This window comes from Schistosoma mansoni, chromosome 2 (assembly GCF_000237925.1).
Source record: "Schistosoma mansoni strain Puerto Rico chromosome 2, complete genome".
NCBI lineage: Eukaryota > Metazoa > Platyhelminthes > Trematoda > Strigeidida > Schistosomatidae > Schistosoma > Schistosoma mansoni.
This window is the reverse complement of record NC_031496.1, coordinates 28,590,193-28,602,624: the sequence shown is the minus strand read 5'-3', so window position 1 is coordinate 28,602,624 and position 12,432 is coordinate 28,590,193. Positions and strand designations below refer to the sequence as shown.

Sequence of the window (12,432 nt, the reverse complement as noted above, 5' to 3'; positions counted from 1 at the left end):
AACATTGGTTAGGAATCAGGGTTTTCCAACTGTCTTAGGTGGATCCTCCATATCAACCAACTCAGTTAATGTGCCAGATATTCGCTTTTCGTCCTTTCAATTTCGTAAACAACACCCCCACCGCGATAAGGTACTGAGTAGGACTTCCTTGACAGTGGCTGTATATGCGTGGCCATTTGAGAGCGTTTCAGGAAGGAAAGCTGACTCTTATCACTCTAGGCCGTACCAGAGCATGTCTTATCCTAAAATGTTATCAACACTGACTACTCATTCTGCCCCTATTAAATAGTTCAAAACCATCCATAGCTGTGAGTAATCCTTCAGTTGAAAAAATCTATGAATCACATCTTTCCAAATAACACAACCTTATATCTTTGAAACATTGCGTCCATTGTATACTAACTTGATCACGATTGTAAATTAGTGTGTTCATTTCCATGTTATATAATATCAGGAATTCATTTAGCTTACTTGATAAAATAATATAATCGACCATATAAGACCTAAAACAATTGCTGGTTTCCCGTCGACCACATCTGCAGGATTGATATTTACAAGTTTTATCTATAATGAAAAAAATATTTAAAAGAAAAACAAACAAATAAACAATTTTTTGCTTAAAGACAGACAACATCAAATAATAAGTTAAGTGCATTTAAAAACTTTATTGTAAATTTAATTTGATCTGCACGCTAAGCATTTCCAGAATAAAACTATTGCTTTAAGTTTAGTAGCTAAATTCATGAGTCAACCTAAGCTACAACACTATTGAAAGCCTGGAAGCACTGGACGGCTGTTTCTTTCTAGTATGGGACTCCTCAGCAGTGCGCAATCACGACCACGCATTCAGGCGTGGAAGCCGGGACCTTCAGTCTCGCGCGCGAACGCCTAACTTCTAGATCACTGAGCCGGTAGGCATCCAACGGTGTTAATGTCTAACAACAACCGATCCATGATCTTGCGCAACTACTTCATCCATTGACTGAGGTAGATACTTATCCATACTCAAGATGGGCTGAACTCCACTGGTCACGGCTTCTCACTCAAGTGTTTATACACACCTATGTGATGGATGCTACCTATGTTGACAAATATAAGTAGTATGTAACACCCATCACAACTGGAATGCCTCGAAGCAGAAAATTGAGATCAAATTGAAGACAACACGAATGCAAACAGAGTGTAATTGTAATAAAATCAGGAAGGAAGGAACGATAATGCAAGAGACAGTTGATGGAAGATATGCAAATAAAGCATTTAATGGATGGTTTTCGTATTTTATGAAGACATTCTGTGATTTTCTATTGACAAATAAATCCGTCACCCCCACGTAAATGTTCGTTCACCATAATATTATCTTTATTTTGGCCATCTGTAATCTTATTTTTGATCTACTCACAAGTTAGCTAGAATAAAAGACTAAAGTGTAAAAACAAACTCGGTCAGGTTTCCAAATGTAGCTTGAAAGTTGTGGAACGCAGTTCAAGTAAGCATGTTGACTATCAATCGTATGCTTTCTAGTTTGACAATTTAGAGATTCTATAAATACGCACCGTTGGTTTGCAAGACCATTTTATCCAATTGTGTCGAGAAAATGAAGTTAATTGACTATCAAAACAAACTTCGTATTGCCATATTTTCGGGGTCAGCCATCATAGCATCAGAAGTCTGTACCAAATGATTTACTTTTCACTCGTTCCGGAGTTACCCATCGTAAAATAATCACCTTAATGATGAATTAGATTATAAAAATACTAGAAGATACTGTAATTTTGCACCAAAGGCTTGTATGTGTATATTAAAGAAATCTCATACTGTAGTATGTGTTGTTGTTGTCCACAGACATAAGTAGCATGTATCACAAATCAAAAATGAAATGCCTGACGGCAGAAGGTTAAGAAGATCGAAGAGAAAGAGAACATAGAATTGTTGGTGTGGAAAGGAAGGAACAATCAAATCTGAGACAATTGATTAAAATTTTGCAAATGAAGAATTCACTGTATGGTTCTCATATTTTACTAAGAGACTCTGTAATTATGTGTTTAAATACATTTGGTTGTCCCCGTTTGTCTTCTCGTTCTACAATACTAATATGAAACACTTCAGTTAGTCAGTCAGCTACAACGTGGAACCAGGCACATATATGTATCGGTCCAAGTTGCCATACCTATTTAGCACAACAAGATGAACACTAAACTCATAGAAGTAATTAATTTAGTAGCGGTAATATATAAAAGAAAGGTTGTATATAAGGATATAGTACAGGAAGGAAGACAGATGTGAAGCAATTTTAATCTCAAGATTTAAGGGAAGATAAAGAGTGTATGCACCTGCACCATTGTGATCGATTCTTAGCCATGTCACACAGAGTATCCAACCATTGGTTACGATAGTCGCGCGGACCCCAACCAATTAGTCTGCATCTACCAACACGGCTCACTTCAAGCTCTGATGCCACGTTTTGGTTTGAAATTCTCTAACTGAGATCGATAATTCCCTAAACAATATCAGAATAAGTTCTCCTTAGTTAATTGAAGTATATTTTTACGTGAAATACAATATATTCTAACAATCAGATAAATTAATATAAGGTAATATGATTCACAAGAAAAAAACAACAACAAAAAATTGACAAACTTCATAAAAACTTACTTTACATGTTTTCTCTAAATAATCTAAAGCATTACGAACATTACTAAGTTTATGAGCTCTTTGAATAATACGAGGATTTTCAATTTGCTAAATGAACAACAAGATCAGCAAAATACATAACAATGAATAAAATGATAAATTACGTAAAAAATAAATTATACAATAGTTTTGAACAGAGAGAAAAATCTGGCTAGTATAGTGTATGTATATACCTTATAAGGATTGGTACTTTTTCCGTTTACCAAAAACTTTCAGTTGACCTATTGACTACTATTGTAAGATTTACTATTCTTAAGTTATTTTCAGTCTCTTAGTTACAGTCTCTCACACTCTAAATCACTATTCGCTCGACTTCGTATAATTATTATTTTCTTATTTTATGGTGTAATCCCGTCTGATTTGTTTGTAAATAAACCAAGTATGTCTCAAGCATACGATTCGTATAGGAGAGGATGATATTTGTGTTCTGGACTCAACGTCATGGGCTAGGCAAGGAGCTACGATATTGAGGACCAAGAAGGATTCAGAGTTGACACAAAACTGATAGTGATGGTTGACATGTCGTTGATTTAAGCACAAAAACAAGGTCATAAAATTTGGTATTCTGATTGGCGATTTTGTCACGTGGCAAAAGTCACAACAAGAAATATATGAATGATGTAAATCATTTATTAGTTACAGGCCTGTGTATTTGACATTAAGTTAAATCTTAGTTGAATAGAGTTTTGTGTTACTAACCGGATACCCAAATCAAAGTAGGCCAAACAAAGTTCGAACCCGTGACCAACTTGGTTGAACGTCATTCTTTTAACTACTAGGAGACCATACTTCTCCCATAGACTCCGTCACATTGAAACTTGGTCAACAATGAGGATTAAATAAGTATGATATTGGTCACTAAAGAGTTATTAATCAATTTTGAGTTGGATATCGTATGGTTTTGTTGATTATTCAGCAAATAATCCTAATTTTAAACTGTGTTTTGACAAATTGTTGTTATATCTTTTACCGTTCATATATTAAAAGTCACCTTAGCATAAATTTATTACTCAGATTGGTATAAAAATATGATCAAGTCATGTAACTATTATGATTTATTATGTGTAGTACGTTGTGGGTTAGTATTTTACTGAAATACCTGAATAATGAGAGTACTCTTGGTCACTTATCTGATCTTCTATTTTATGCTATTAAAGGTTTGAGGACATGAGAATTTCTGTGAACTACCGATGCCATGACGAACACTATAGAGTTCTTAGTAGACTCGTTGTTAGTAGGGTAAGGCAATATTGCACAGCAAATAATAATAATAAATATAAACAAAGCTTGTATCCATTATTAAGGTTACTGCAAATATTCAACATTTTAATACTCTACACATTTTTTCTGTTTTAATTTACTTAATTAGCCTTTAGTATTTTATTTCAGTTATCATTTACAGCTACTATGGTATGTGCTCCTTATGTGGACATAAGTAACATATAACGCTGATCAGAAATAGAATGCCTGACAACAAAAGGTTGAGAAGAACAAATAGAAAAAGACAGGAATAAAGAATAATTAATATGGAAGTGAGGGAACGATAAAGTCTGAGACAATCAATGGACATTTTGAAAATGAAGGATTGAACGTATGGATTTCACATTTTGCCACCAGTGTTCTCATTCATAACTCCGCCTGTAGCTCCTCTGGGGGTTACTGCCGGTCCCAAGCCCACACAAAGGAGGAGGGTTGGGCATGGGGTTAGCGACCCCATCCCGTAGAAAACCTAACTCGCTAAAAAAACGCTAACCAGAAAAAAATCATTCAAACCATTTAAACTCTGCCCTGGGAGTTGAAGGAATAATTATGACGTCTCATGATGAAAGCCGAAATTCTTCGGAAGTCACGAGGCCGATGCACCTTCTAACAACCAGAGCAACACTCTTTATAGGTACATGGAACGTCCGGACAATGTGAGAGACAGGAAAGACCAGCCAAATAGCAATGGGAATGAGGAGATACAACTTGGCAGTACTCGGAATTAGCGAAACCCATTGGACACAAACTGGACAATAAAGGCTAGGTACAGGAGAGATGCTGCTGTACTCCGGTCACGAAGGGGAAAATGCTCCACACACTCAGGGAGTTGCTCTAATGCTGTCCAAAAAAGCACGAAATGCACTTGTGGGATGGGAATCTCATGGACCCAGGATAATCAAAGCATCATTCAGAACAAAGAAGCAAGAGATCACAATGAACGTTATCCAATGTTATGCACCCACCAATGATAGCAACGACGATGATAAAGATAAGTTCTATGAAAGGCTGCAATCAATTATAGCAAAGTGTTCACGAAAGGACCTGACCATCCTGATGGGAGATCTAAATGCTAAAGTTGGAGTGGACAACACAGGATATGAAGATGTAATTGGACGACATGGACTAGGAGAGAGAAATGAAAATGGGGAGAGACTTGCAAACCTATGTGCATTCAACAAATTGGTTATAGGCGGCACAATATTCCCACACAAGCGCATACACAAAGCTACATGGATCTCACCGGGCCATACTACAGAGAACCAGATAGATCACATCTGTATCAACAAAAAATTCCGAAGATCAATGGAAGATGTGAGAACCCGGAGAGGAGCTGACATAGCTTCAGATCACCACCTGGTTGTGGCCAAGATGAGACTGAAGCTAAAGAAACACTGGACAACTGGACAAACAGCACTACAAAGGTTCAATACAGCCTTCCTTCGAGATACTGACAAGCTCCATGAATTCAAGATAACTCTCAACAAAAGGTTTCAGGCTCTACAGGATCTACTGAAAGAACGAGAAACTACGATGGAGGACAACTGGAAAGGGATAAAAGAAGCACTAACTTCAACGTGTCGGCAGGTTCTTGGTCCTAAGAAGCATCATCACAAGGAATGGATCTCTATGGGAACCCTGGACAAAATTCAAGAAAGGAAGAACAAGAAACTAGCAATTAACAACAGCCGAACACGAGCAGAGAAAGTCAAAGCACAAGCAGACTACTCAGAAGCAAACAGGGAAGTGAAGAAAAGCATTAAAGCCGACAAGCAGAAATACATGGGAGAACTAGCAACGACGGCGGAAAAAGCTGCAAGAGAAGGGAATATGAAACAACTATATGATACAACGAAGAAATTGGCAAGAAGATATAGCAAACCAGAGAGACCAGTCAAGGACAAAGAAGGAAAGACAATCACTGAGATTCAAGAACAGAGGAAAGGATGGGTAGAATACTTCGAGGAACTGCTGAATAGAACAGCCCCATTGAATCCACCGAACATCGAAGCAGCACACACTGACCTTCCTATAGATGTCACTCCACCAACGATCGAAGAAGTCAAGATGGCCATCAGACAAATCAAAAGTGGGAAGGCAGCAGGACCTGACAATATACCAGCAGAAGCACTGAAGTCAGACATTGAAATAACTGCAAACATGCTTCACCTTCTATTCAAGAAGATTTGGCAAGAGGAACAAGTGCCAATGGACTGGAAAGAAGGATATCTCATCAATATACCAAAGAAAGGAGATCTGAGCAAATGTGAAAACTACAGAGGCATCAGTTTGTTATCAGTACCAGGAAAAGTCTTCAACAGAGTGCTGCTGAATCGGATGAAAGACGCAGTAGACGCCGAACTTAGGGATCATCAGGCTGGATTCCGCAAGGATAGGTCGTGCACAAACCAGATTGCGACACTACGGATCATCGTGGAACAATCAGTTGAGTGGAACTCATCACTATACGTCAACTTCATTGACTATGAGAAGGCGTTTGACAGCGTGGACAGAAGAACATTATGGAAACTTCTTCGACACTATGGAGTTCCTCAGCAGACTGTCAACATTATCCCAAACTCATACGATGGACTACAGTGCAAAGTCATGCATGGAGGACAGCTGACAGATGCATTTCCAGTAAGGACCGGAGTCAGACAAGGCTGTCTACTCTCCCCCTTCCTCTTCCTTCTAGTGATTGACTGGATTATGAAGAATTCGACATCTGAAGGGAAATACGGAATACAATGGACTTCTCAGAATCAATTAGATGATGTGGACTTCGCAGATGACCTAGCCCTCCTCTCTCATACACACGAACAAATGCAGATGAAGACCGCAAATGTAGCAGCAGCCTCTGCATCGACAGGCCTCCACATTCACAAAGGAAAAAGCAAGATTCTCAAATGCAACACGGAGAACACCAACCCAATCACACTTGATGGCGAAACTCTAGAAGAGGTGGAAACATTCAAGTACCTGGGGAGCATCGTTGATAAACAAGGAGAATCGGATGCAGATGTAAAGGCGAGGATCGGCAAAGCAAGGGCAGCATTTTTACAATTGAAGAACATATGGAACTCAAAACAACTCCCAACCAATTTCAAGGTCTGAATCTTTAATACGAACGTCAAGACAGTCCTACTGTATGGAGCTGAAACGTGGAGAACTACTACGGCCATCATCAGGAAGGTACAAGTATTTATAAACAGTTGTCTACGCAAAATACTCAACATCCATTGGCCGGATACTATCAGCAACAGCGTTTTATGGGAGAGGACAAACCAGCTTCCAGCTGAAGAGGAAATTAGGAAAAAACGTTGGAAGTGGATCGGACATACATTAAGGAAATCACCAATGTGCATCACGACTCAATCCCTAACTTGGAAATCCGGAAGGAAAGCGGAAAAGAGGAAGGCCAAAGAACACACTACGCCGGGAAATAGAAGCAGATGTGAAAAGGCTGAATAGCAACTGGAAAGAACTGGAAAGGAAGGCTCAGGACAGAGTTGGATGGAGAATGCTGGTGAGCGGCCTATGCTCCTCGACGAGGGGTAACAGGCGTAAGTAAGTAAGTTCTCATTCATATCACTATCATCGCTATTTTACCTCTTTTCGATTTACCGTTAGTGTGCTTATATTAATAGTTATATAAAAATGAACAACTGTAATTTCATAGACATTCTAAAGTTCCTTGTAACTGTTCTTATGGCAGATAGAGTAAACTACACATGTTACACAACAAAACGCTTCATAGTCGCGTAATAAGTTTAACGTAACTATTGTCAATTTATAGTGAGTAAATGGGCTATTCTTGCAGACCTAGGCCACTTTTCATATGAACATATTGAGATTAGTCCGTCTACTAATAAATTTACACATATAGTAAGTATATTAATTTGGAATTCGGTATTATGGCTTCTTAAACAGTCTTATATTATCTCACGGTTCAATTGAGCTGATAAACCATTCAAAGTGTGCATAATAGCTAAATTGAACAAGTAGGTCGTAATACACTGAGAAGAAACGTAAACATACTATGTTTTCTAAGCAAATTAATGCACCCAATATATAGTTATAAGAATAACCACAGCAAGTTTCAATTAGAGCTTTTGGTTACAAACGAAAATTACATCATGATTACCCATCTACAAAGCTTTGACATTATTGTACAATGAATCCGCTAATGTCGCATGAGTCAGTAAGTTACATGTTTCCTAACATCATAAATTTCAAATCTTCACAGTCAGCCAGTTAATCAATCATAGTCAACGTAGAATCTGACATGAATGTCTATATGTTTATCCAAGTTGCTACACTTAAAACCAACCCACTTGTGAAAAAGGAAGGAATCAAGAAAATAAAAAACAAGTATAAATGGGAATAATATCAAACAAACCACCCTAATCTCAACATGGTAAAATGATTACTTTTCAACATATATTTTATCAACAAACAATAAAATAAATGTGCAGAAAAGTAACCTCTCTCTCTTCCCCAACTAAACTTATGATGTCACTGCAATTTCACAATTCTAAATTGTAAGTAGTTGTATGCGGGAACGAAAATCATCACGCCAAAGTAAATAACAATGATTAACAATATTATTTTATTAGTTGAATTCATGAGTCAATTAAAGCTAGATCACCATGGAACATCTGGAAGCACTAAACGACCGTTTCGTCTTAGTACGGGACTCCTCAGAAGTTCGTATCTACGATCCCGCTAGCAGGATTCGAACCCAGGACATTCGATCTCGCACGCGAACGCCTAACCTCCAGACCACTAAGCCAGTATCAATTGGTGTTTCAATCGATTCATGAATTCAACTACTAAATTACTACAATCTCCAGAAAACCCCTTTCTGACAGAATTATTTTATTTAAACCGGAAATATCATGGTATGTTGACATACGAAATATTGATGAAAATCATATGATACAAACAAAATAACTGATAAGGGAATAAGTATAAAATTTAACACAAATATTCTTTCAATATCCAAGTATTTAGAACATTAAAAAAACTTTTTATCGCATTTATTTCATGGGACAATTCTCAAAACTTTTAAACAAAAATAAATGAGACCCAATGAAATATGAAAATAATATAAGGGGTACGAACCCCGCTCGTGAGTGCATAATAAATACGTATTATGGGTGGGATGTGTTGACCAGTGAGTGCGAACGGACATACTCATATGCGTCACACGTACATAACTATTTTGTATTACAAATTGTTTCTTCAGCGATCCCAACACCATACTGTGTCAGCAGATTTTATTGATTTATTGATCATTAATTAAACAATCGAAATTTGAGTGTCTGAGTTCATATGATTTAGTGAGTCTTACAGCTTATTTATTTAAACATATAAACATTGGTATGAGGGGAAACCACACATCGTCATTAGATTTATGTGAGGGCTAGAATACTTCCCGGGTGCCCAAACCCAACCACGTGGTCTTCTTAGGGGGCCACTCCTCGAGCCTTTGATCTAAAGGTCTAATCCACAAAGCAGTGGGACACCGCTAGGAGATGCAGTTCCACGGTAGCCGGTGATCAACAATAGGTTCATACTCTTTTTGTTCATTCGAGATCCTGAAGCCAATATGCAATATTGGTTTGGAATCAGGGTTTTCCAGCTTTCTTAGGTGGATCCTCCATATCAACCAACCCGGTTAAGGTGCCGGACATTCGCTTTTCATCCTTTCAATTTCGTGAACAACACCGTCACAAAAAGGCATTGAGTATGACTTCTCTGGTAGTGACTGTATGCGCGTGGCTATGTGATAACATTTCGAGAGGGAGAGCGGACTCTCCCCACTCTAGGCTATACTAGGGCATTCGGGGATTGCAATACAATGTTAAAATAGCATTTTTATTTATGATGGATATCACACGAACAGTATAGTATTGATTAGTGGTTTAAATTAGAAAAAGAAATAAAAATTTAAAGAGATACAAGCAATGAAATTGATGAGATCTGAAAAATAATTACAATCGACACTTGATCGTTAGAATTCAATTAGTATTAAAATCTAGACAAACAGGACTTTAGTTACTAATCAGTAATCCCTTGGTGTAAATAATTCAATCTATTAAGAAGTCAATCACGGCTTGACTAGCTCAGTAGTAACATCCTTGATTGTGACACTAGTGGATGTGAGTTCGAGTCTCGTATACAAAACTAACTTCCTTAATATTGAAGGTATGCATATCTTGCTAATGAGTATTGGCTAACATAAAATCTAAAGTGAAGGATTTCACTTTGATCACCTCTAATCTAACACTAAAATAACCAGTTGTTTGAAAAACTGTTCATTTGAAATTATGGGCATTGATGAGGCACTAATTTAACATTTAACAAGGTAGTCATCATCAACAGCATATCGACAGGATACAACTGACATAGGTTCTAGAACAAATAAACTTAGGGGTAATTATAAACAATAACATAAAAATGATAGTATGCTGTAATTCAATTGGTTTCATAGCTGTTTCAAATGCTTTGGCATCGAGAAGATGGTGACTTTACGCAACTGCTACGTGAGAGATCATTTAACTATTTTCTCTATGGAACAAAACCATCATTGCATAAAGATGCTGATAAGTTTGATCATTTTCAAATAGTAAATACTAAATTAGTGACTGGACGTTTCAAACTTCCCCTACGAAGAGCAATTTAGGCAATTAGAATCTGACTGCCCACCTAAAGCAATGACGGGAGTTATTTAGTATAGATTAATTTTTTAATACCATTAAACTGATTATATCTAAAGTTATCACAAGAAGGTTGCAAACCTATGTTAAAATAAACTGTAGTTAGGATTTCGTCTTTTTTCCATAAAGTGACAACTTGAAACTAAGATCAGATCATGTAATAATATCAATTCAATCAGTAAACAGTCTTAAGGATAAACTAGATCTTCATAGAAATGTTTACTGTAACGATAAACACAAGTTAGACGATTAACGAATTGTATTATTGAGAAATTAATTGGAATCACTAATTTCTCTAAATGAATTCAATAAAGTTCCTATCTGAATTTTTCGGAACAGTAGCTTAATAGTTAAAATGCACGACTTTCAACCAGTATGCCGTAATTTCAAACTCCGACCCATCCTCACTTGCTGTTTTGGAAAAGCTGATAGTATCATTAGTCCTTACATAAACAATAAAGCTTAAAACCAAGTACATATGGGGTGTATGCTACTTATGTTGACAAAAATATAAGTAGTATGTAACGCCCATCACAACTGGAACGCCTCGAAACAGAAAATTGAGATCAAATTGAAGAAAACAGGAATGTAAACAGACAGTAATTGTAATCACAACAGGAATAAAGGAACGATGAAGTTTGTAAGAGATAACTGATGTAAGATATACAAATGAAGTATTTAGTGGATGACTTTCATATTTTACTAATACACTGTAATTTTGCACTAAACGATAAATTGGTTTTCCTCACCTGAGTTCTCGTTCACTACACATCAATTTGTAAATGGTCGGTGAGTTGTAAAATTTACAGAAAAAAAAAATCTACTTCGTGGAGAATAAACAAAATATTCTAGAATATTCATAAGCATTGTACATAATTAAAATTAACTTGTAATATGTTTATACCATCATAATAACTGTAACAATCATAACAGAACATTAATTGTAGCGTAATATATGCATATACCCATATAATAAACAGTAACACATAAAACTGATCTGAAAAAAAGAAGTAATTTTTATGAGTCATTTAACAGAATAAATGCAGAACAGGGCGTTGCCTAAGGTAACAACAACAACAGCAGCAGCAACAACAACACAAATTCATTACTGATCAATCAATAAATAAATGTAATGAATTATTTTGCACAAAAAAAATAGTAATAATAAAGCCAATTATTAAATAACAACACACCATTACATATATTTAAGTATATATATATATATATATAATGAGAGGATAAACGGTAGTTGGTTCAGAGTAGATAGATAAATGTACATTTCTATATTCAATCAAAGTAAATAACATCACTTAGTATTGATTAGTTTTTTTATTCCCCGAGAAAAAAAAATAAGCAATACACATATAATGCAGTTGTAATGGAGGTAGAAAAATAGAGAGAGAGCATTACCGTAATGCAAATCTGGTCATTGTTCAGATAAGGTTAATAATGATGATGATGAAGATAATGTCAGCAGGGTATTTCAGTTAAGTTATTTTATGAAAAAACAAACCAAAATTAAAATTAAAAAAAATTTATTGAGCATACATCTAAAGTATAATTTTTATTACGAAATGAAACCGAAGCATAATTGTTGATAGAATGGGTAAAAATGTTGGCGGATAAATCAAAATATAATTTAATTAATTATTTGTATGAAATATTAAAATACAATTAACATTGTGTTATTGGTTAATTGGAACAAATTTAGTAATTAATTGCGGTATTTAAAAAAAGAGTGATGTGGTGGGGACTAAAG

The 12,432-nt window shown here is 36.1% G+C and overlaps 1 protein-coding gene across 1 annotated transcript in view; it reads right to left on the bottom strand.

The window, feature by feature from the left end:
- Window positions 1-12,432, bottom strand: part of Smp_143620 (hypothetical protein) — a gene marked incomplete at both ends in the record, with an annotated part of 67,976 nt that overhangs the window by 32,421 nt on the left and 23,123 nt on the right. Inside the window, 2 exons of the mRNA XM_018796294.1 lie at window positions 504-564; window positions 2,653-2,739. Coding sequence (XP_018650521.1) covers window positions 504-564; window positions 2,653-2,739 — 148 coding nt within the window. The remainder of the gene's footprint in view (window positions 1-503; window positions 565-2,652; window positions 2,740-12,432) is intronic.